This window comes from Amia ocellicauda, chromosome 17 (assembly GCF_036373705.1).
Source record: "Amia ocellicauda isolate fAmiCal2 chromosome 17, fAmiCal2.hap1, whole genome shotgun sequence".
In the NCBI taxonomy this organism is placed as follows: Eukaryota; Metazoa; Chordata; class Actinopteri; order Amiiformes; family Amiidae; genus Amia; species Amia ocellicauda.
The window spans coordinates 17,720,101-17,745,409 of record NC_089866.1 but is presented as its reverse complement, the minus strand read 5'-3'; the positions used below and the strand labels follow the sequence as shown (position 1 = coordinate 17,745,409).

Here is a 25,309-nt window from a genome sequence, read left to right as displayed (position 1 = left end):
GTGTTAGAAGCACGAACAATGGGCAATCGTAAGGATCTGAGCGACTTTGACAAGGGCCAAATTGTGATGGCTAGACGACTGGGTCAGAGCATCTCCAAAACTGCAGCTCTTGTGGGGTGTTCCTGGTCTGCAGTGGTCAGTACCTATCAAAAGTGGTCCAAGGAAGGAAAAGCAGTGAACCGGCGACAGGGTCATGGGCGGCCAAGGCTCATTGATGCACGTGGGAAGCGAAGGCTGGCCCGTGTGGTCCGATCCAACAGACTGCTGAAATTGCTGAAAAAGTGAATGCTGGTTCTGATAGAAAGGTGTCAGAACACACAGTGCATCGCAGTTTGTTGCGTATGGGGCTGCGTAGCTGCAGACCAGTCAGGGTGCCCATGCTGACCCCTGTCCACTGCTGTGCTTGTGCTTTACTAAATCTCCCAGGCCAGTGTCTCTGAACAGTATCTCAGCAACAGATGCTAAGAAACCTTGATATATAATGTATATCTGCTGTACAATTTTGATTTATTTATCCTAAAGGTATTAGAAATAGGCCTACTTTAAAATTGAAGACAATTAAAACAAACACAAATTTAAATCCAACTTTAAAAGGTTTATGGAAGATTTAATTTAAACTTCTGGAGAACTAGAAACAAACTGTATAACAGAACATTGAATACTAAATTATTAACAAATACAATAGGACTCTTATACCATAGTGGAAATAATTGAGAGTATAGAAGCCTTCTGGAAATATTTGCATTCATCACTTTCCCACAGTAAACTCACTGAAAACAACTGCACAAAGTTTTCATACTGAATTTCTAACACTATCATTTAATGCTATACAAAACTAATTTTACCAATGATTTTACCCCCATATACATCTTGCCTGTATAATTTTATAAAAAATAAGGCAAAGTAAGTATTACTTTTCATTAGATAGAAGCTTACAGTGCAAGCACACACACACACACACACACACACAAAAAGAAAAAACCCTGAAAAACCTTTTTAAAAAGTGCATTTGTACTTAAAACAATATAATTACAATACATACAAGTTTAACAAGTAGTAGAGTAAGCCAGCATTGGCTATTTGTACAACAACAAAACATGTATATATACAAACATGATGTAGTGTGTCAAATTGACAAAGTTCATGCTGTTGCTATCCATATGCACTTGCCAAAATTGTCATTGCCAACTCCAAGCAAACGAACAATAAGAACCAGGCCAAATCTTCATTATGCCAGAATACTGGTCTCCTACCCTCGAAAATGACAACTCATCTCATCTTACTGTAAAATGTAAATACAATTATATAAAATAAACAAAATAATCCTCCTTTTTGAAAGCTAAAATGTCACTAGAACTTCCTCATGTGTGTTTTCTTCTTCCTTTTCTGCATCAATGCTCTTGATATCATCCTGGTCACCTGAAACGCAAAGTTAGGGAAGACAAATTAACACATCAATATAACACAAACACTGAAACCAAATCAGACAACTGTCTGAAATGTGCAGCTCTGGTCAAATGATCCTTCAATCTGGCTATTCCCTATCTGACATAATAGCTCTTTTTATATATATAAGAAAACAAAAAACAGTATTGATTGCACTTGTTGAAGTTGAAACGGCCCACTCCATAATAAAAGAACACTGTGCCTTAAATTGTTTAAACTAGGTGGAAATCAAATGTGGTGAGATGGTTAACATAAGTTAAGTTTGTCAATTTAAAGTCAAAATCTGCATTGACATGCATGACATTTACTGCAGTGCCTCTTAACCTCAAGTTGACAAAATACAGTCAGCAGATCAATGTAAACGGAGACCTACTGGGAGCAATGGGGTGGATTTGCACAAGCGATGAGGCATGTCCGTTAGCTACTGCAACGATCCGAGTCACAGACTCATCATAAACTGCGTCCGAGTCCGAGTCAGAGTCCACCAGCTCCAACACATCATTCCTCTCCTCACTCCTACATGCACAGAAAAACTGGATGGTCACTGACATGTACCGATCAAACCCCATTGCATACAGGAAGATTTCTTCATTTTAATACAAATTAATATCTAGTTTTTCTTAGAGTTCAATATGTGGGTCTTAGCAATTAAATCTAAGCAATAAGATTATTTATTTTTAAATGATGACAGAATTCAGACCTTTTTTGTAATTCAATGATAAATGTTACAAATAATACAATTATAGTTACTTTTTTTTTTACATTTTTCCACTTTGTATAATGATATGGATTTATATAGTTATTATCTAAAACAGCTTAGTTACTTTCAAGTAATTCAATACTCACCTGAAGGCATTGCCTAAAATATCAAGAAATGAAAACTATTAGTCTAATGAATATTAGAAAATAGTCAACCTATTTCTAATATAAAACAGTGAGACCAACAATTTGCTAATCTGACCATTATTAAAAAGCTTATAATAAATAAGTGTTGCTGTAGTAAATTAATGTGAGAAATAAAAACACGTCTGTTGGAACATAATGTAGTATCCCAGCACAAACAAAATAAAATCATCACTAAAATCACATAGCCATAGGTTTAAAACGCACTTACAGTTTTTGCTTTTCAGACTGGAATGTGTAATTGCATTCATAGAACATTCATAAAGAAATTCGTCAATACGAAGCTCCTTACCCAGGCATATCCTGTCCCGATAGGAGTACGCTAGGCTGCCAATAAAAATCCCTGCTGCGACAATTAAAACTGCAATGAATGCACCAATTACTGCACCTGTATTGGATGCTGGAAAAACAGATACAGATGCTAAATTAACAAATTTCGTTAAGGCACATGACCCTCCTCCTGTTACAGTCTCTCTTCATTCTGGTGGAGAAGGTACAAACTGTATAAAGAACGAGTCCCTTGAAGGACTTCACGTTTCATTTGCAAATCCAATATCAGATTGGAAGGGTTATTAACATGGAAACAGTTTAGAACTACTATCAATTATTTATCCAATACACATTTCCAAAGCAGGTTTATAAAAAATAAATAAAATAAAAAAAGGGCGGTTCAAAATTTGCACATAAAATGTAGCTATAAACTGTAACAATTTAGTGTACTGCTAAATGACAAATAATAATGTTAAATCTATCCTGAAGTGAAAGCAGCTAGTGTGAGGCCCGGGCGGGGGTTATGGCCCTTGACTTCAAGGAAGTAGGAGAGGTAACTGGTTCTACAAGATTACAGTGACGCTTCACCTACCTGTCTTTAGTCAGGAACAGTTATTGCTATGCACTTAGGTTTGAATATCTCCAGGACATCTGCCTACAATAAAAGAAGTGGGGGACAATCCCAGATAACCTAATAGCTTTCATGGCTCTTCATGAAACCAGCCTGTGCGAGTTTAAGAAGTTTTGCTACTCCTGACAAGCAGGAAATGAATTTGGGTGTTGGGAATGAAGACAGGAGGAAAAAAAAAAAAAAAAGGTACAATAAGAACTCACTTTCTATTGTAAGGGACACTTCCAGTTCCATAACTTTGATAGGATTCTCACTTCTGCAGAAGTAAACATCTTCATCCTCTTTGGAGCAGTTCACGATGGTGAGGGTGAACACGGGCCCCTCCTGAGAAATGATATACTTGGAGCTGGGAAGGATTTCCACTTGCTCCTTTGTCCTTCGCCATGTGGTTGTCGCCACAGGGATAGAGCGGTCCTCTGTGCATGATAAACTCACATTCTTTCCAACAAACCCGATGGCCAGGGGCTGTCCTTTTGGATACGGGGCCTCTGAAAGAGTCAGCCAGGAAAAGCAGGGCACAGACATAAAAGGACAGCAGTGAACAGGAGTGCGTCACTTTCCTACCAGTGTTCTACACTGAACCAATTCACAGTGAATAGTACCTTTGTGTTATGTCCCCGGACAAAATGAATTAATATAACACAAACAAAACACAGAAAAATGTGCAATGGACGTCTTGCAAAGAAGTAAGACATGGCATAAACCTGCCATAAGTTGCACAGTGGACGAAAAATAAGGTGCAAGCTGCAGTATGGGTAACCACAATAAATAAGGATATCCAGGATTACAACAACTGCCCAAAAAGCTAATCTAGTGCCTGATGCTGGAGAGCAGTTGAAAGAGTTTTGCTAGAATGTAAAATGGTGTCAAGAAAAAAAATAAGAGCAAAGGAAAGGAAGCTTACTTAAGGTCAGAGAGCAGGACTTCTCTTCCTCTGGTCCCAGCACTGGGTGATGCCCCGTGCACTTGAACACTTGGTCGTCGTACAGCTGTGACCGGTTTAATGACACCTCCAAGTTGTCACTTGCTTCAGAGACATTGAGAACAGATCTTCCATCTCTCAGCGTGCTTTTCTCCTCCGCCCAGTGCAGTGTTGGTGTGGGGTACGCCCTTTTCTCCCACATACAGTGCAGCAGGAGCTGTGTGGAATTGTTTCCTATCTTAGAATAACACTCTGGATGCTTACTGGGAGCATCTTTATTACAAAAAAGAAAAGAACAAAGGGAATATGCATGAGTGACCTAAAGCAGGGGTTTTACAAACATTCCTGTCTGGGGGGACCTCTTTTCAAGCCATCACTCTCAATAAGGAAACCCTGAACTTAACACCAAAGACACCTGAAATATATAATGCTGTTATATAAAATAAAAACACATCTAAAGATCACAAGTGCATGTCAACTGCTTCCCTGTAAGTCCCCCCTAAGAATGTCTACTGTATAATAAATGCACCAAACATGAGATTACCATTTGTGTAAGAATCAACAACTGAAATTAAGTTTCCAGACTTTTCCAAGGACCACCATGGACTGTCTATGAGGTCTTTGCAAAAATGTCCTACTGACACCTCTCAATGTCAATGTTAGCAATACCCAAACCGCCCCGAAACTAAATGATGAACGTCAATTTATGTTAAATTTCGAAGTGACTCCCAGCCCCCCAACCTCTTCCACATATTAGATAACCAGATTACATATACAGGTACTTACTGTAAACCAGCAGGAGAGTGGTCTTCGTCACCGTCTTGTTAGAGACTGGATTTGTGGCAGAACAGCTGTAATTGCCTTGGTTTTGTGATCCAACACTGAGCAACGTATACTCCAAGGCGGGCCCGTCTCCTGAGGGCAGCTTGGAATGGTTTAGGGCAGGAGGGTCCACAATCCACTTCAACACGAGCAGTGGGTAAGACTGACTAAAACAGTTTAAAGAAAGATTGGCGCCCATCTTAATATAGAGGGTGCCATTAGGAAGGGAGGCTGTGGGTCCAATCTGAGTCGTCACTTCGTTTGGCCCATCTGCATCGACAAGAACAGACACGTACATAAACCTTTAAACCTTTTCAGATCGTCCTCTATTACCGGATGCGTTTCAGCCCGAAATGCATCCACTGAACCCAACTCTATAACATATTGGTTCCGTAATGAGGAATGGGTCTTTGGCAGTGGAAATTTGTACGACTAAACAATTTTCACAGTTCGGGATGACAAAAACAGAGGAATTACCCTATTTCTCACCACCAAGACCACTTCTCCACAATCGATATGATCAAGACAATATTTCAGCTCCTAGCAAAGAAAATCAGCTCACTTTCGGTCTTTTAAGATGTTGAGCTCAGGCCCGACAGACAACACTGCCTTCTTCCACACCTTTATTGACAGTCTGACATGGTTCCATATCATATACTCAGTTAATCATTATATAATGTACTGATCATGAGCACTGATAAAACAAAAAGGCATCTGTATAAACACTGCATTCGTAAAAAGGCAGTGTTCACTCCTGCAAAGTCTGTCTTTACCCATTTTAGGTTTACTCTGGAAGAAAATAAGTTTTGACCGATTCCACACAGATCTGTGGTTCATATGTTTGTCTGGATTTCACATTTCAAAGCTTGTGTGTTTGAACTCTATAACTATTTTGAAAGTACAAACATTTATTTATGAGACCTAAACAACACACAAAAACATAAAGGAAGGAATTAACCAATCGTATAAATGGAATACAAAAACCGAAAGCAGGACTTACCGACAATCGTTAATTCAGTGCCAGTTCTGTCCTCCTCAACACCTGATAGTATGATCACGCAAAGGTAGATGTTCTCATCAGAGGCTGTTAAATTGTTGATCTGCAGGCTCCCATTGTCCACTATGGAGAAGCGTGGGTCTCTAATGATCCATGTTGTAGATGAAGAATTCCAGTTCACAATTGTGCGGTCATCCTTGGCCCATTGTTTCACATACGCCGATTCATTCGCCACAGTGTAGTTGCAAGAAAGCACAACGCTCTCTCCCAAAGTGCCTAGTCTGTGCACTAATTTCACAGCCTCTGCAGCGCCTGTATGAACACACAATCCATGAGCAGTTGCAGAAATAAAGGGATTCTGTGGACGTAGCTTCCAACATGGCATGCTACTTTGACAACCAAGAACAAGGTGGCAACTCAAAACTGATAGAAATGAGATGTTTGCAGATGGAACAAGCTCCATTAGGAAAGACGGTTTCTGGGGTCACCTTTGAAGGGTCTGTTAAAAACCACGGGATCAAGCGAGTAATTCATCTGAACACCACAAGAGCCCACAGGCCTGGGATTTCCAGACATCCCCACTGAACTACTCTTTCTGGAAGCACACTCTTTTGCAACCCCAGCTCAGTGTCTGACTCTGTGGTCTGCACCTGCCCTGCCAAGCAAGCCAGGCCGTTTATATAAGCGAGTCTGTGTGACCGCCCACCCCCACCACAATCACAAGATTCAAACACTGATGATGTGATAAAGCCTTTGCATTTGATTCAGACGTTTTTATCTAAGACACAAACTTGACATGGGAATTCTACAGTAAAACCAAGAATATGCAATAACAAAGGCAAGACTATACAACATAAAGGTATAGAATAAAGGCAGAAACCTTACCTGTTGCGTATATCAATAGAGCATGAAAAGCAAATGCCAGCCCCCTCATGCTGTCAGCAGTTTCTCTCTCTCTCTGTGTCTGTGTACCTGCACGGCCTGCAGTGAAGGCTAAACCGCACCTGTTACCGACCTACATACATGTGTCACCTGACTTCACCGTCCCGTCAAGGCTTCAGTGCACCTGTACACATGTCCAGACCCGAGCCGATCACTCCACTAACTAACTAACTAACTAACTAACTAACTTTCACGATGGCTTTTTCCACTTGTGATGTACCCTACGCGCTGGCATTTCATACCTGTTTCAGGTTATTCCCAGCTCTTCCGGATACCTGCTGGAGATGAAGCCACACCTGTCTTTAAAGGAACAGCGACACGTTTTTTTTGTTACGCGCTCCTGCACATGTCCCTTTAGGGGCTCCGTACCTGTGGCCCCTGGTTCAAATACACTTGTGTTATTAGTCTCCGTGTGAGAACATGCACTGTACTGTTCTTTTGCAGATTGTTTTGTAGTAGCAGTGTAGTAGTAGTAGTAGTAGTAGTAGTAGTAGTAGTAGTAATCCCTGTCATTAATACACGGTCAATGTGTTGACATCCTCACAGAAAATCTAGTTTTGTTTTATAGATTGATTGTGTCTTGATAGGCTTATTTAAAAAAAGCAACACACATACTATTAATATGTCGTATTGCTCGTATCAAAGATAATTGCTTGCATGTACTGTGTTGACTTTAACTGATTTATATACATTGATGGTAGTTTTAATAAACAGATTCAATAAAGCAAAACAGGACTAATACGATTGTGCATGTGATTCTTTCTACGGCGTTTGACAAGATTATACGGACGTATTTATGTATTTAATATAAGCCTAATTTTAGGAATAGCATCATTTACGAGTATTTTATACACATCCTGGCTCTTTCATCTTAAAAAATAATACTCATGTGAAATACTGTCTGGTTATGTGTTGGTGTTTGTTCAGCCTCACACTTTCCCGCAGAGCAGTAAGTTAGCGTTCGTGCAGCGCAGATTTCCGCAGTTGTGCGCGAATGTGCGCGGCTCCACCAATGGGATCGCCGCGATTGCGCACAACCGCGCAGATCTGCGCAAATCTCAGTCAGGCAGGGAAGCGGGTCGCCTACACTGTACCCAGACCGAGGGGGCGGGACGTTCGCGGATTGACAGCGTGTTCGCCCAATTACAGATGCGGATTGAGTGTCGCAGCCCATTACATGAAAAGACCCAGACTCAGCAAAACAGAGGCAGAGGAGGCGCGGCGGTGCGGTGCGGTGCGGGTTAGATTGCGTTGGAGACGGACTGTAAGTTTCCAGCCACGATGCCCGTGGATATAGACCAGTGGGACGGAGACCTCTCTCTGGGCGAAGTGGACGAGAAGCCCACCGACCCTCTGGTGGTCAAATACGGCTCATTGGAAATCGATGAACTGGGCAAAGTGCTCACCCCTACGCAGGTATTACAATGTATTTTTTCTCTAAACGTATACCCCTTAAAAGTACAGTATTAAATGTGTGTGTGTGTGTGTATTTATACACAATTTGGTTATTATTTTGAAGGCTCAATATTTGCATTGAGGCCCACAGAATGTGCACTGTATTACTGATAATATGCGCGGTGCGGGACATTGTTACTGTTACATAATGTAGAACATCCTAGATCGTGCGGTAACATGGGGATCATATTTTCTTAAGTTATATGTGGATATACATTAAAAAAAAAAAAGTTTTCGCTGAAATGCTCTTTTTATTCGTCTTCTGCACTGATCTTCCAATAATGTAAAATGTAATGCACATCATTGAGAATATACACACTGTATGGAATTAATAGTATGCAATGCTATGAAAGGCCCTTTGTTTGATCATAACATTGCATTCGGGAATATGGGAAACGTTTTTGAAAGTATGTGCACTGAAACACACACAAACGAAATGGTAGTTTCTTGCACTATTGCTGTGCGTTTTTACATTTATTTTTAATTGTAACGTTGTGTGTTTGTCTAAAACAACTGACTAAGATCAGCCATATTGCTTTAAAAAATAAGTGTGTGGCTGAGAATGATTGTCAGCCAACCATGAAGATCTCTTACTGAATACTGGATGATTTCCAAAGCGCATGTGTGCATTTGTTGGCAGGTGCAAAACAGACCCACCAGCCTGCAATGGAAGGGCTGCGACCCACAGAAACTCTACACACTGGCCATGACTGATCCAGACGCCCCGAGCAGGAAAAAACCCAAATTCAGGTGAACCACCTTACAGAACAGCTCTGGCCCCCTACCAGACCCCCCAGAACACTTTCCCAGACTCATAATTTCCCTTTTCTTTATGGAGTACCATTTTATTTCACATTAGTTATCGTCTAATCTTTGCTTAGTTTTTTGGGGTAAGTTTTCTTTGAGGTCCTTCTGCACCTTTTCTGTTTTTGCCTGCTAGTTGCCTGACTGCCTCTCATTTTTGCAAAGTCACACACCCCACCAACTAGGGCTCGGCTCGTGAAGTGAATGCGTGTATGGACAAGCTGTAGCTTTGTTTAAGGTGGGTTCATACGAACTCTCATTTATTTTTAAAACCAAGGGAGTGGCACCATTTTCTCGTGGTGAACATGAAAGGAAACGACCTCGCCAGTGGGTGCATCATGACTGACTATGTTGGATCCGGGCCCCCTCAAGGAACAGGTAAGACTCGCTGTCACGTTTCAAACTTCAGCCATACTTGTGGATCCTCGACTTGAGATCGTAGTTGGCTACACATTGATTTATTGCTTCGATGCATCCAAGATATTCATTTTAAGCGACACAGATTAAGATGGTGTATGTTCCCAGGCTTAGCAGTACCCAAAACAGCATCTTCCATGTTCTCCACAGCCTCCCTCACACACTGGGGAGGTTTCATTTCCATCCCTCCTCGGTGGCACACGTGTACAGTTGGATGGTAACGCCGTGCCCCTTCTCTCCACATGCCAGGTCTGCACCGCTACGTGTGGCTGGTGTACGAGCAGCCCGGCGAGATCACCTGCGAGGAACTCGTTCTCTGCAACCGATCAGGGAACAACCGGGGCAAGTTCAAAATCCGGGCTTTCCGCCAGAAGTACAACCTGGGAGCTCCGGTCGCCGGCAGCTGCTACCAGGCTGCGTGGGATGACTATGTGCCCAAGTTATACGAACAACTTTCTGGAAAGTGAAGCAGATCAATACAAAAATAAACCAACCTAAAAATGGAAGCAGGAAGTTATACTGATGAGAGGCACATCCTGTTGTGCTCGTTACTTCCTGCTTATGCTCCTTTGTTTCAATTTTGCATCAAGTTCTTATTTCATTTGCTGTGGTTTCCAAGCATTTCTAAAGGAATACAAACATGCACTTCATGTAACTTTCAGTTCACTGCAAATAAAATGTAATTAAAACATTTCTTGTGGTTCTATATATACAGTGTATCTATATAAGTTAATGAAACTATTACAAATGCATCACTACCAAGTTTGACATTACGAGAGAAAAACATTCCAAACGCTCAGTAACAGGGATTTCTTTTCTTATTAACGGGTTGTTAGAATGATATTTTAAGTTACAGCGGATGTGAATGAAGAGAACGTACCGGTTGTCAGATCTGTTAATAAATACAAAAGCTGCGGTTATGTTTTTGTGCGGGGTGCTATAAATGCTATTAAACAAGAAACGTAGGAAAATGGAAAGAACTGACAAAATGATCTGAAATTAAAACAGCTTGCTGATGACAACCGATGTTAAGAACCATTAATTATTAAAACAAACACGTGGTGAGCAGTTTTATTTACAAATATAATTAAAAGCTCTGACAGATTCATGCCGTTTTTTTGTGTTTTTTTTTTAATAACCTGAAAAAAAATTAAAGTGCATGCAATAATAAAGCATTTTACTGATTCGATTTATTGTAAGAAAATACACAGCTTGAAAGTGTGGATAAAGCAATATAATGATCTAGATGGAAAATTCCAATAGAAGATCCCATTGACAGATTAAACTCCAAATACTGAACAAAAAAAAAAAAAAAACAATTTTAAAAAATTGATTTGAGGACCAGTTAAAATACAATATGAAAATAAGTAAAAGCTCTCCATAAATCCTTCTATACACAAAATACACGATCATCCCGAACCCTATGTGCTACCTGGGCGCTAGGAGTCATGTATGGTATTCACATCATCTGCTACAGCAGAAAATGATTATGATACAGTTAAATGCTGGGCTGAGTTACTTGAGCCAGCATTTATTAAATCACAATTTCCCAGAAGTAACATGTAACTACCAATATGTACATCATTATGAGTTCATATTTAAACGTATCAAATTGCTCAATCTTAATAAAATTTTCCTGATGAATAAATACCAAAAGAGAGAAGCAGCGTATAAGATAAGGCTGCAGGAAAATTTCTTTTTTTCTTGTTTTCTTTTTTTTTTTTTTTTTTTAGTTTTTTTGCACAGACTGACAAATCATTTCTAATGCATGATCGTTAAGCAACATCCACTTTTTTTTTTCTTTTCAGTTTCACCAAAAGTTATCATTGCACATGAACATCAATACTGTGACATTTGTTAAAAGACAACCAAGAGTTATCCAGCATTTTACTTGTAACATTACAAGGGGCCCTGATTTTTGAGGACTGCACAGGCACTAGTCCGGAGGTGACGTCAGTAGCGGAGAGCCCATCTATAATGAGAAGTGGACAGGGTATTATGGCAAATCGGTTTCATCTATAGTCCTCCTTAGGATAGTCTAATGTACCCAAGTTTCCAAAGCCTAGCCGGACGCTCTCCATGTCAAACGTATCGATCTCCCGCTCTTGGCGTTCCAGCAGGTGTTTAATTCTTTCAGTGCGTTCCTTCTGAAGCGAAGCCAGCTCCTCTTCAATCTGGAATATCAAGCACGAGAAGGTTGCATTTACAGCCCGTGAACGAGACACCGTACAGTTAATCAGTTTAAGAAACCAAAATGAAAACGAAATCCAGGTTATAAACAGTATAGTGTCAACCACTAACAAATGGCGGAGTTAGAACAAGGAAATTAAGGAAATGTCTTTACATACTGTACCTATAACATTAACTTATACAAAAATCCTCCATTTTGTCTTCTAAGGACCTAGTTAGTCTTATTTTTAGTCCATACTTCGGAGCTTTTGCTATTTTAGTCAAAGGTTGATTAAGGAGCTGCAGCCGAGCAGATTTAACGGGCGAAAAATGAATACTTGCTGATTTATGCTGTTGGAACACTCTTGCAATCATGCCTTTCAATTTAAAAACACAGTACACAGCTATAATGCAAATGAAATGTGTAGGCTTGCAAGATGTGGGGGTATCTGAAGAGAAGGTTACACTTATTTTGGAAAATACCACTGATGTGCCTAGAAAAAAAAAAGGGTTATTATCGAAGGCTAGTATGACAACAATGCTGGAATATCTATATCTACCCAGCACTAAAGAACAATGAATACACTCTTCATTTGTATATAGTACATTTTCAGGAAGCTAAATAACTAACAAAAAAGTTTTCGAAATGCACAAACGGTGAATTGTTACACACAAGCAGCCTGCACTGATACAATTGCACCAGCAGATGGCAATGCATGTCTCCATTTGCCTCAACATTACATAAGAGGGACGCACCAATGCAATAACATTCAGGGTGCAGAGACAGATTTCTAGGGCTGGTAAAAACACACGTCAGCTCTGAGGAATAAAAACACACCGCCTTCCTTAGTGTATTTTGGAAGGGTAAGCTTTTTGTTCTGGACTTCTATTTGAGGTAATTTAATATCTCGTGTCAAGAACGTGGAAACATGTACGTTATCACGGAGGACACACTGAGGGACAGAAAATGAACACCCGCTTCCACGCTAGTGCCTCCCATCCCCCCGGTTTCTGTGTGGAGCGCACCTTTTGTTCAAGATGGGCTCTGCGCAGGGACACCTTCTGCTCCAGCTTCTGCATCTCGCGCTCATGCTGTGCTTCTGTTTGCATTTTAATTTTGCTCTGATAGGCGTTGAGCAGCTCCATTTCCTGCTGGAGCTGGTGTCTCAAGGCTTGGCACTCGGCTTCCTGGGCCTCGTCCAGGCGCAACTGCAAACAAAATTAAAAAGGAAAAAAAAAAAAAAAAAAAAAAAAGAGAAAGGGATAAGGCAGGCACCAAATTGTCCAAAAGCAGCAAATGGGAAGAGGGTCAGATACGCACATCTGTCCCACCTGGTCTCTTCCCTTTTTTGATACTTGTGTAGATGGATGAATGAATAAATAAACAATGCTATCTATTAATTTACATCATGAAAGGTGTCATTGTAGCAGGAACGAGAACAATTTTCTCAGGCATCGGTGAACGGTTTATTACTACTATTAATAATATTAATATTCACCACCTGACACCTTTTTCCAAGGCACTGTGAAAAGATACATTGTTCAAAAAGATTACATATTGTAGAATGATATCAAAATTATGGGAAAAACTAAATTAAAAGAGCAGTCAGATATGATATTTGCAAACACAGCAAATGTGGTTCAGGGGTACAGTATGTTTAAATGGAGAACTTTCTGTTTTTGAAGAAAAGTCTCCGTTTCCCTATATCAATAACTAGGAACCTCCACCTATGGCCCCACAGCTGTGCAGACTGTCCTTGTGGCCAGGACGGGGGGCTGGGGCCTCTTGGACATGGTGCTGGAGATTGGTAAACAGCTGTGAGGACCCCTCCCTCTGCACCACTGCTCAGCACAAACAGCTCAACTCTGGCATGCTTTAGGCCCTACCATCATTGTCCCCATATCGTATGCATTTAGTTAAAAATAGCATAAGTAAAAACAAATAAACAAAAAAATTGTATACTTAAGAATACTTCATATTGAAAGATTCCATGCATTTACGTCAAGCAATAAATATGTTAAATCAATAAGTCTCGGGTTCTTATAAGAGGTAGAATGTAATAAATACGGTATAACTCCTTTGTGAACTGTGGGAGAACCCAGAAACATGTGCACCATTTCTACTATTCAATATTTTGAATGCCTAACTTGAGGTTCAGGTGACGTTGGCATAATATCTTATATAGAAGACATCTGCAGGTATCTCAGGGTTATGTGTATATTGAGTCATTTTGTATTCCTTGAAGGAGAGACCAGTTCACTGCAAGGAGGATTTACACACACAGACTACATACTTTTTTTAAATGGAAACATTAAATCAAATAATTTCAGTTCTGCTCCTTACCAATCCCCATGGCTTCTGGTTTTAATTCCAAATGAAATTTTAATTACTTTGGATAATTGAAAGATGGAATTGGGCTATTTGCACGATTAGACCTTGAATTGCTCTTTGTTCTTAAAAAGTTTGAAGGGTTAGAAACTTTATGCATTATGCCAAGTGTTGGGTTGGGGCCTGTTTTAATAACCAACTGTCTGGAATGTAAATTGGGCCCAAGCAGGACAAAGAGCGATTCTCACCTGTATCTGCTTCTCATTAAAGTCACTCATTAACAGATATTAAAAGCCAGCTACAGAGATCAAAAATGTATTAAATACGTTGAGCAGAGACAGAACTACACATTAAGTATGAACGAGTCCAAAACAGGGTATTTTGGGGGAATCTAAAGTGCAGAAAAAGATTAATGCACCAAAGCTGCTTGATGAAGGGTTCAATAAGTCTAAATGAGGAGGAGCTTTACTGGAACCAGAGGACACAACGAGATGAAAATCCCAGCTCTGGGTTCAGTGTGACATTTTCGGCAGGATCCCACTTACCGCTTGTGAGGCCATCATCTCATTTATACTTTGTTCGTACTGCTCAGCCAGAATGGCAAGTTTGCGCGTCTGTTCTTCCTTCAGTGCTTTCAGGATCGTTTTGTGTTCAGACTTGGGGGTCACCTCTAACTGGTGGTTCCTCAGTGCTTTGTACTGCTTCGTCTGGACCTTACACGTGTCCTGAAACTGCTTTTTAATTTGCATCTCCATGGCCTGCAAGTCAGAGAGAGCAACACAATTCACGCAATGGAAGCAGATCTTTCATTTGGTATAAAGAGCATTCGATTCGATAGCTGTACCGACACTTACAAGCTCTTTGACCTTTCATAGGAATTTTATTTACAAGTCCCCTGGTAGAGCTGGTGATAAAAGATGAAAAAAACATTCCTGCCATCCAAGGATAGTGTCGGTGTGGAGTGGATTAGAGACTCGATTAATGCTAAGGCCCCTCAACTGTGCTGTGCAGTGTGTGCACTCTGGTCATAGATGAGACCTGGGGGCTCTGTTCTGGTCCATACAGACAGCTCAAGAGGTTCACATTGTAGTCCATTACACATTTAGATCATGGTTTATGGGACAAATAACCTTCTGTACATCGTTAAGAGCTGTAAAACTAAGCCTGCCATTTAAGAATATGGAGGCTTTTTAATAGGGATAGAGATTGCTAGTACTGAAAAGCAAATCAATACTAATCAGTCTTTTGTTTTAATCCCTCCCTATCCCACTCCGGGGAGCCAATTCTTGCATAAAGAGTCTCCCTGGTAAGAACCCTTTGGAGATTCTTGTAAGCATGATTCCTTTGAACTTTAAAGATGGATAACTAAAAAAAAAAAGTGGCGTTCGGACTTACTATAACCCCCCACAGGGTCTTTATTTGGTTATGAAGCCCTGTGCAATGACTGTATCGTATGGAGGCCGGCCTACCTTGAGGTTCTTGGGCTGCTGCCGGAGCTCCATGACGTGCTTCCTGTGCAGCTCTCTCTCGCGCCGACTGTTGTACTCTATCTGGTTCTCCAGCTCGGTCTGGTGCTGCAGCCGGATCAGGTCCATGCGCAGCTTCTGCAGCGTCTTCAGCTGCCGGTACTCCAGCTCCTGCGTCGACTCGTCGTGTCTGATCAGCATGGCATGTTCCATCTCCTTCTGAGTCTTCTTCTTATTCAGCTCCTGGGGTCAAACAAGGAGCAGGTCTTTCAGAAGTGGTCAAATTCACCAGTAGTTAGTTCAGCTAGTTTATAGACAGCTGGCAAAGTAACAGCAAGGGTGAGAACATATTTACTGATGTCAGCAGTTAGAAATATTTACCAGGCATTTTTACAAATGTTTGCAATACAGTTGTGAGGAATTGTGGTTCCCCCCACTCAATAAATGCTTAACAAACTAATCTTATTTATTTTACAACCGTTACTTAATTGACAAATGAATGAATGAATAAATAAAAATGGTTTGATATAGGCAGGAGCCCTCATGCTATGCCAGTCTACTTTTGTGTGTTGCCATTTTGGAAACCCTTGCATGGTTTCAGATGAATGCTCCCTACCTCTCTTGGATAAATGATTTAGTTCACAGAGTCCTAGATTATTGCATACTTTTCTTGCTTATACTTTCTAATCTCCTTTGCAGAAACAAATAGGGTAACAAAGTAAACTTAACCCACCACTGCTCCACTGCAAAGTCTAACATACAGAGAAGGTGGAGTTGCTACTTGTATCTTAATAACATCTATTTTATGTTACATTGTATATATTTGAATATATTTCAAATACACTGACTGTCTCATTTTTAAATTGGTGAAATTAGAAATCATTAAATCAATGAATGGAATGAGATGTTATTACATGCATATAGGAGATTTTGTGAAGTTATACATGAAGTGATTTCTTGATGATGATTTTACCGTTGTGTGAGCTGTCGGAAATCTGTTCACATGTCCTTATAGATTTTTTTTTTTACTTTCCGTGTGTAACCAAACGGGGCGGCGGGGGGGGAAAGAGAAAAAAAAAAAAAGAAAAAAAGAAAAGATGAAAACGGGCATCTTGCCTCTCGTATCTGTTCCTGCTCAAACTCGTGCCTCTTTATCATGATCTTGCGTTTGAAGGCACGGCAGTTGCGGTCGTAGAACACTCTCTGTTGACTCAGGAGGTGAGACTCCTCTTCGGCCTGCGAGTGCTGCATGTTCTCCTTGTGTTTGGACAGGCGCTCCTGCTTCTCCTTCTTGGGCGTGCTGTGGTCTTCGTTCATCTCCTAGGGGGAAAGAAAAAGTAAAGAGTTACCCAAATGCCCAAAAATGAGGGGCTTAATTCACATGGGGGGCTGTAGCCATCAGTAAAGCAAAGCAAAAGAAGTTGCACACGCTGTGGGACATCTCAAATTGCATCTCCAAGCTTTTCATATTTTCTGTAGCATTCAAAATATTGTGATCTATATTCTTAGAGATATAAATCATCCATGCCTAGCTGCATGCTTGCATCCCTTCCCTGCTGTGGTGGGAGGCTTGTTTGAGGCAGACTGTAGGAAGATTGGGAAGCTTTCAACAGTATAGCTGGTGCTAATCTCAAGTCTTTAGCGTTTCTAATCCACTGTCTCCAATGATACTGCAAAATATCACCCGTTTCATATTTTGATTAAAGTGTGTAATCCCTGACACTCCACTGCCGCACAGCGCAAACAAGGCCAAACAAAACCAAAGGAGTGTGTTCTTTAGCCTAAATGAAACGCAGAAGTAATGCACACAGTGATTGCCTTAACTTCTCTTGCTTAGGGCAGAACAGAGCAATGCAAACATAAACCTGTCAGCGCCAGACTTCGACCAACACACAGTTTCCACAATATCTCTTCACTTTCCACAAGAATTCTCCCAGCTGTCTATAAAGGATCTGAAAGGTGCTCGGTTACATTTTTGTGGTCTGGGAAATAAGACTAACTGTACATGCCTCTTTAATCTTTTCCTTGCAGAGCTTGTACTGCTTCTTCTGGTTATCTAAGAAGTTGGTGAGCTCCTTCTTCTGCTGAGCCATGATCTGTTGCTGGAACTTCTTCTCATCTGCCGCGGCCGTCTTCGTCTGCGGGAGAAGATTATCATTAGAGGATTATTCCATTACACCCAATTTTGATCTACTTTGATTAAGGAGCAAGTTAACCGAGTAAACTTCAAAGATTCCCAACTTACAAGATGTTTTTACAAGTTTAGCGCCGCCCCCATGCACACTGGCATCAGGCCTTTGAAGATCTGTCTCTAACAGCACAGGTTGAGACCAGAAAATGCTGTACAACAAACTGAATGCAAGATTGTAAAATGTGTATTTATTTTATATCACTTTTATTTTTGTTCATATTCAGCGTTAAAAAAAAGGTGATGCTTAAATGTAATTTATACATTAATAAATTTAACAGTTATTTAATTGATTTGTTTCCCTTCACAGAAACAGCAAGAAATTATTTATTGGGTTAATTTCAGGGAAGTTGTCTTTTAGTCAATTACACTCTATAATATCGCCTTTCTTGGGCAGCTTGTTTGACATTTTAATAGAATTCTTTAGAGAAAATAAAATCCAAGATAACATTATAAAATATGTATATAAAAACACTCCTATGTATACAAAGACGAAGAAAATATCTTAAATACCAAAATATATATTTAAAAATCATGTGAACACGCTGACATTTGATCCAAGCCACTACTTTGACCTATTACAATGCCAAGACATTGAAGGGAATTGCTACCAGTGAACTAAAGTGGCTTATCTCCTCAGCTCAATACCATATCATCTCTCTGTTCACACTGTCTTTTCTCTTGTCTACCTTTAGGCTCTAAATGACAAGGTATAGTCCAGAATATTAAGTTGAAAACAGCGATGGAAGGACTCATATTTTGTTGTTCTTTCAACTCTATCCCACAGACAAAACACTTTGCCCTTGACATTTATCAACAACTCTACTGAGCCTCTTCACGAAGAGTCCGGTGAATGACATCACAGCGATGAGGTCACAGGCCTGGGCTCTTGCGTAAGAAAGATGCTGGACTGAAACTCGCTCTCTAGTTGCAACACAGTCACATTTCTTGAGGCCTACTGTACTTCAGCTTCAAAGCGAAGAGTCATACAAAGCCCAGTGAGACTCAAACCGACACTGTCCATCTGAGCTTGGTATGTTTAAAGTTTTGAAATGTTATGCACATTAACAGCATCAGCAGTCTGAGAGTAACATAAGCAGGGCCCACCTCTTTCTCTGTATAAATGGCATGCTTCTTGGCCAGTTTCTCAAGCTCGATGGACGCATTGTTGGCGTGAGTCTCCACCTCCTTTTGCAACTTAAGGCGGTGCTCGTCCATCTCAGCCTTCAGCTTGTTCTCCAGAGCGATCAGCTGCTTCTGGTGCTGGCGCCGCATCCGCTTGTATCCTGACATCTGTTCCCGCAGCTCGTTCTCCTGCTCATGCTCGTGGATCTGTCGCGTAACCTTCGGGAGAGAAACGAGCACAAAGTCAGGAAAACGGAGAGAATCCCGAAACAGAACAGGGTGCCAGACCACCTCAATAAAAAGAAAATCTGACAATAAAAAGTTGTTCTGGGCTTTACAATTGTATTCTTTGGAAACACCCACTAAAGCCAGCATCGAGATCAGACTCCCCATATCAGACTCCTTCTCTTCTTTGACTTGCCCCACTATACGTTTGCACAAGAAAAATTAAGCGGATATGCATTTCTCAAAACTCCACAACATAAGCCCCAAGACCCTCCCTCTCACCAGAGCACAAATCCACCCCACCTTTCCTCTCTTCACCTGCCCCTTTAGTTTATTCTTTTACAGAGACAAACCTGGGTTCAGAAAAAGGGTTTACCATCATCAACATGGTCACAGAGCTTATCATAACTTCCAGAATAAAGTCTAAAGCCCAGCATGACGATATAGTTAAATGGAAGCGAATACCGAAGCCATGCACTGTATCCTTTACTGTTCAAACCTCCCCATAAGACCAACTCGCAGAAGTATGCAGAGTACAATCTGCAGCCATCAATAAACAGTGAACTTCTTTGGGATAAGTACTATTAGCAGGTGGGTCACATGAGTTGGACTTTATAAGCAGCTTTCATCAATACTTCCACTGTAACAGGGAGTCCAAGTCTCTTGTATTGAGCCTGTTTGCTAAAACTTCCGCAGCATGTGATTCAATGAATGTAAAAAATTGAGTTAAATGCACTTGGCAAAACGTAAATAAGGCTGATAATCTTATAAATGTGTAAATATAAATGTATACAAAAATAACCAGTTATAAAAACCCAGCAAAAGGAAAATTGTAGGTGTGGAAGTGGTTACAAAGATATTTATCTTTAAGGGTGTACTGATGTTTGTTTCCATAAGGTTTTTATAAAAAGTCTTAGAAAAAGTTAGAAATTAAATTATTTTCACAGCCCTCATGGGAAAGGCACACAGATTAAGACAAAACTAAGGCACCAACTTGGGGAGAGAGTAAAGAGACGGGGCTTTTGTGACACATCGTTTCTCTGGGAACCAATGCCTGTAGACCGAAGTCTTTAATAAGCTACCTGGACTTACGACAGGGTTACGCTATGGATGTGCACATAGTCTGTACCACTGATTTTGGTCAAACCAGCTAGTAATGTCATGCAGATTTGGGTTACAGAATTGAGCAAAAGCTATAATTCTCTATGTAGAAAGATGGTATGATGCTTATTCAGCACAGCACCTAATAAATGTTCTTAACAATGAAGTTTATACTAAATTAACAGAGACATTGAAAGGTAGAGCTTCTGGATGAACAACAGAATATTATCAAGAAAGGACCTCAGTTCTCTAATCTGCCAGTCCAGTGTCTTAACAAGCACTCATTTCACCACAGGCTGACCTCTTGTCGAAAAAAATAAAATCATCTGCTTTCTAATCCTCGTAGGTGTCAGGACCCCACCCAGCCTGCATGCATGCAACGGCTCTCAGTGCTCAGCGAGCCTGCTACAGTGATTTACTGTGCAAGCGAGGGTCTCCATGATTTATTTATTTTTCACAGATTTGTTTACAAAAGGAAGTAGCCTCCTCGTTGAAAGCGTTGCCTCCGCAGCTTCTGGAGAGCAATGCCACTTTAGCCATGGCTATTTTGAACTTAAGCCCAATAGGCACAATGCCAGAGCTGATAGTCAGCACCTTCGCACTCCGTCCTAACTGCCTCTTGTATAGTCAGATCCTTATCAGTGTTAACATTTTATAACAAAGGAGAGAGGGGGAAAGGATGTTTCATTGGATTTCATACAGACAAAAAAAAAAAAGACCTCTCTCTCTCTCTCTCTAACCGGGTTATTTTCCTGCGATCTAAACGTGAGCTGCCAAGAATGAAAAAGGAGACCCACTCACTTCTCACATGAGTAATTCAATAGGACAAAACCTAACATGGTATCATAGAGCTGAGACAGCTTGTAGTGTCATTAATATAAAACCCCTCACATTATACTGCACACTGTACATGGTGCACAGTTACACTTAAAGGAGACAAAAGGAGAACCCAGGCAATATAATAACTGATATAATGGCTGAATTGTCCCCCCACCACCACTGTCCTGTCAATATCCCTCTGTACGTGCACAACACTTCCTGGTAGCAAAAGTGTAGCAAACCCCCCCAACACACACACACACACACCTCTCTGGTCCAGCTGCTTTCACAGCACAGACTGCACACCTATGTGCATTCATTTACACCAGCAGAAGCTGAAACACTAGTGAATTGGCTCCTGCCACCTGAAATCATTTGCATGCGATCTGTTCAGGTGACATCACTATTTTAATGATCACTCTACCATTTTGGATTCAGGGCTTATGCAGACCTGAAGTCCTCCTGAAAGCCTTTTTTTTTTTCTTTCTGGAATGTATTTCAAAATGATGACAGCTATAAATGATTCTACCTCCATAAAGATTCAGACAAAAGGGGGCAATGATTATACAACATGCACTTGTGTGTGTGTGTGTGTGTGTTTTCCCCCTTGTTAAAAAAATGTGCAGGACTAACCACCCTAGCTAGCAAGCTAATAATAAGTAATCAATCCTCTTAGAAATTTCTTACAGCTCAACAGACGAGTGCTTTTTATATGTGTAGATACTGCCCTGGGAAATGACTGAAATCTCGTCCTTGAAAACATAAAAAAGCAATCACCTATATTATTTCTACAGACACACACACACACACACACACACACACACACACACACAATCAGTACCCATGCATCACAGGACTGTTTAAAGCAGCAGGGCCTCAAACAACATTAATTATTAGAATAAAAACATGGGATGGATCACAATTAAAACTGAAGGAGTTGTAAACATTGCACTACAGGATAACAGCATTAAAATTTAATAAAATAAAATGGCCTACTCCTTTTGAAATAAGACTGCTTTATCATTAAAAGAAACTGCAAAAAAAAAAGCGGGCTTATTAACAGGATCTTGTTGCCATGACAGCAGACATTAAAAGTGACCCCCTTCTTTCAGGGCTCAAGGAGGCTTACCAAAGATGCTGATTTGATTGTGGCAAAGCGCTCTCGGTTCTTGTAGTTGTGAGCCTGGCTCTTGTCAGATGAAGTAGGCCGTAGCTCAGGCCTGGGATCCCTGTGGACTGCTTCATCCCTTATGAATACATGATCCTGCAGAAATGGATAAAAACAAGGAGAAAGTCCAGATGTGCTCTTTCCTCTCTCGCTGCCTCTCGTTCACCCCTCTTTCTGCACAGGCACTGTTTGAAATGCATAGTTTAGCTCTCTGCTATTCCCTGCAGCTCCACGGTAAAATGAATAAGCAACACATTGCAGGCTAGCTAACAGTCAGCTGATCACTAGTGGGATGCTGCCTGAATCCCTGGCAGCCTTTCCACTGTGGAAAGAAAAGAAAAAAATATATAGGGGAGTTATTATGCAACACGCCTTACAAATGATAAAAAATGTTGTAGAAAAAAACAACAACAACCACCCCAAAAAACCTTGAGTACAGGTGCTGCTGACTCAAAGTAAAATCATTAGGAACAGGTTGATTTCTTCTCCTTTAACTCTGAACCACATCAATGGGGCTGTCTTGTTGGCTTTTCAAATTTAATATTCTGGAGGGTTCTTTTTTTCTGTGAACACAGCACAGAGGTAATGAGATCATCCCCTTAAATCTCTCTAATGATTTATCAGTCACACTAAACCCATGCTTTCTGGTTATAAAGGCTTAGATTCTAGCGTTTTCTATTCCTGCTGCCTGTCTCTCTCTCTCTCTCTCTCTCTCTCTCCCCCTCGCTCTCTTTCTCGCTGTCTCTCCCTTGCTCTCTCTCATGCTTGCTCTCTCACTCTTTTTTTTTTTTTTTAAAGATACAGTGCCTGGTTTAGAGGAATGTCACCCTCCTACAAGATAGTTATGTAGTAATGTACACACAAGACCCATTCGTCTACGTTTTCACAGCACCACTGATTAACTGCACTATTTTTAAAATACGTTCACATATTGCAAATAAATATATTTAAAAAATGATTAAACAACTCCTACATTGTATATTTAATCAGGATTCATTTATGAGAGATGGAGACTTAAATATTCCCCATATATATATATATATATATATATATATTACAGTTGGTTGTTGCTTTAGGAGAGTTTTAAGGATTATATTTTCATCTGTGTAACCTTAATCATTGGAAATAAACACAAATAATTTCCCCCACTTATCTCTATCAACCAAGAGGATTTCTTAAGTCATATTTTCCACAATACTTAACAGAGGACTACTTTATTAAACCAGTGAGTCACAGTTTAAGCCAATCATGTAAAAAACACTGAGAAAACAGATGGTGATGACAATGGATGCTGTAAGAAAAAAATATTCAGTTTTGCTGCAATTCAACATCGGATGTTTGCTTATCACTCGCTTGCCAAGAATAATTTATTTCTGTAGAAAAATTAGGGAGGCAAACAGACCAGTCAATGTCTGTTCAGTATACGGTTTCAAACATGCATCTAACAGTATCTTTCCCAGTAAAAAGTCAATTGGGAAAGTGAGAAATTATAACTAGTTGCAAGAGATCAAAATTATTATTATTATTATTATCATCATTAATAATATTATTATTATTATTATTATTATTATTATTATTATTAATAATAATAATAATAATAATAATAATAATAATTATGTGGATTATGTGCGACTCCGCATCTGTAAACTTCAGCTACAAACACCCTTGAGAAAATGGCAGATTCCAGTTTTCAGAATTCAAACATTTTAACGCCACCACACTGCAGACAAGCTTGGGGCAAAAGCAGAATTAATTCATTTTCAGGCCCTGAAGACATGCATCAGATGCAACTGTGAGTTATCCTAATTATTGTCCATACTTACAGCGGCTGGAACACACTGAATGTTTTATAAAACTGTGAGATAGCTGTGTGACTGAACTTTAAACTGAATCTAATCTTTGGTTAAGATAGGAAAAAGAAACTGGAAGCTCCTGTTCATTGTCTCGACAAGAAATAATTTTGTAGGGAAAGGGTTAGAATGATCTCTGCTATACCCCCCCCTTAATTTATTTAAAAGAAACTGCTCTAAAATCAAACACTAAAAACATAACCTCATTTAATAATGGAATTTTGCTCTATGGTCCACAAACAACTTTATATTCCTGGTTATATTTCAAGCTCTGCTTCCTCCATACAGCTGTTACTCCAGTAGAAGACTGCTAACATGAAAATATGCTCTTATCTTTGCAATGATTAGCTGTGTGTCACTTCCTGTAAGTATTGGCCGCTTGCCTGGTACCTGGGCAAATGCCTAAGAATGTTGTAAATCTGTCCCCAGTTTGTCCAGTCATTTTCATGAAATGACTGGCATCTTGAGCAAGAATTCCTGCCTACATATCTGATTTTCTCAAGTCAGTCATTAGCTATTGTATAACACTTAAGACATGACAATAAAATGCTGAAAGGAAGGCCGAAAGAAATATCATTCTCTCCCGAAAGTGCACAAGCTTCTGAGTATTATGACAATGGTTAATTATATCGTGTGTGACATATGCCCAAGAACTTCCTGTGTGAAAACACTGTGTCCCCATGCTGAACAGCACATTTTGTTCACATGACGTCTTAAAGTTGTCTCTTCATGACGCAAGTAATTTAGGAATGTCAAGGTTTTATATTCTCATGCACTCTCAATCTCAGTAGGTTTTGTTCCCTTGGTTTGGTCACTTGGTTCTGATATTCAGAACGTAATAACTGCTTATTTTAGGTATCTCAATTAAACAAATTTGCTCTGTAAATCTTCAACAAAGTTCCTGGTATACGCATAATCTGAGGACTTGGGACGGAAATTGTTTAGCAGCTGTGATTTGTTAAGACCACGGCAAGAACAAAATCAATTCAAAGGGTAATCTGGATCAAATTTGTTTTCTGAAATGCAACTGGGTTTTAAATACTGTACTCAAACTTTTTATCATATAAACGAAGCTCAGATCTACTATCACTGCATATAGTTTATCAACCAAATCTGCAACGGACAGAAGCACAAATCTGTCAAGTAATATTGGAAATGAGCTCTGCTGATATTTTTAAAATTATATAACAATAACCAAGTTCTAAATGCGGCTTGTTGCAAGTATACTTTCCCTTTGAAGGGGCTACTAAAAGGAGATCA

The 25,309-nt window shown here is 40.1% G+C and overlaps 3 protein-coding genes across 9 annotated transcripts in view; 1 reads left to right on the top strand and 2 right to left on the bottom strand.

The window, feature by feature from the left end:
• Positions 1-580: 580 nt before the first annotated feature.
• vsig10 (V-set and immunoglobulin domain containing 10) lies at positions 581-7,222 on the bottom strand. 2 transcript variants are annotated; one of them, XM_066689517.1, is made up of 9 exons: positions 6,877-7,222; positions 5,995-6,303; positions 4,959-5,264; positions 4,155-4,445; positions 3,454-3,738; positions 2,642-2,749; positions 2,293-2,305; positions 1,820-1,962; positions 581-1,419 (listed from the first exon to the last, which is right to left on the bottom strand). In XM_066689517.1, the coding sequence occupies exons 1-9, from the start codon at positions 6,923-6,925 to the stop codon at positions 1,340-1,342; spliced, it is 1,584 nt and encodes a 527-aa protein (XP_066545614.1). In that variant the 5' UTR covers positions 6,926-7,222; the 3' UTR covers positions 581-1,339. The 2 variants fall into 2 exon arrangements, 1 of the variants encoding a protein (XP_066545614.1); XR_010804885.1 differs by lacking the exon at positions 2,293-2,305.
• Positions 7,223-8,124: 902 nt separating this feature from the next.
• Positions 8,125-10,302, top strand: pebp1 (phosphatidylethanolamine binding protein 1). The gene is made up of 4 exons (XM_066689384.1): positions 8,125-8,349; positions 9,029-9,138; positions 9,470-9,570; positions 9,859-10,302. The coding sequence occupies exons 1-4, from the start codon at positions 8,215-8,217 to the stop codon at positions 10,074-10,076; spliced, it is 564 nt and encodes a 187-aa protein (XP_066545481.1). The 5' UTR covers positions 8,125-8,214; the 3' UTR covers positions 10,077-10,302.
• Positions 10,303-10,779: 477 nt separating this feature from the next.
• The window catches only part of taok3a (TAO kinase 3a), a 43,265-nt gene continuing 28,735 nt past the window's right edge, over positions 10,780-25,309 (bottom strand). For all 6 annotated transcript variants that reach the window (XM_066689369.1, XM_066689372.1, XM_066689370.1 and 3 more), the window contains 8 exons: positions 22,161-22,295; positions 18,869-19,105; positions 17,583-17,711; positions 16,690-16,893; positions 15,577-15,816; positions 14,653-14,865; positions 12,805-12,987; positions 10,780-11,783 (listed from right to left, as the gene is read on the bottom strand). In XM_066689369.1, coding sequence (XP_066545466.1) covers positions 11,622-11,783; positions 12,805-12,987; positions 14,653-14,865; positions 15,577-15,816; positions 16,690-16,893; positions 17,583-17,711; positions 18,869-19,105; positions 22,161-22,295 — 1,503 coding nt within the window. In that variant the 3' untranslated portion in view covers positions 10,780-11,621. The remainder of the gene's footprint in view (positions 11,784-12,804; positions 12,988-14,652; positions 14,866-15,576; positions 15,817-16,689; positions 16,894-17,582; positions 17,712-18,868; positions 19,106-22,160; positions 22,296-25,309) is intronic.

Bases quoted from the DNA above. Each gene is read 5' to 3' on its own strand.
- pebp1 (XM_066689384.1), top strand. From the start codon at position 8,215: ATGCCCGTGGATATAGACCAGTGGGACGGAGACCTCTCTCTGGGCGAA. The intron at 8,350-9,028 runs GTATTACAATGT...ATTTGTTGGCAG, and splicing joins AAGTGCTCACCCCTACGCAG to GTGCAAAACAGACCCACCAG. The intron at 9,139-9,469 runs GTGAACCACCTT...TTTAAAACCAAG, and splicing joins AGGAAAAAACCCAAATTCAG to GGAGTGGCACCATTTTCTCG.
- vsig10 (XM_066689517.1), bottom strand. From the start codon at position 6,925: ATGAGGGGGCTGGCATTTGCTTTTCATGCTCTATTGATATACGCAACA. The intron at 6,304-6,876 runs GTAAGGTTTCTG...GTGTTCATACAG, and splicing joins TCTATTGATATACGCAACAG to GCGCTGCAGAGGCTGTGAAA. The intron at 4,446-4,958 runs GTAAGTACCTGT...TTTGTAATAAAG, and splicing joins CACTCTCCTGCTGGTTTACA to ATGCTCCCAGTAAGCATCCA.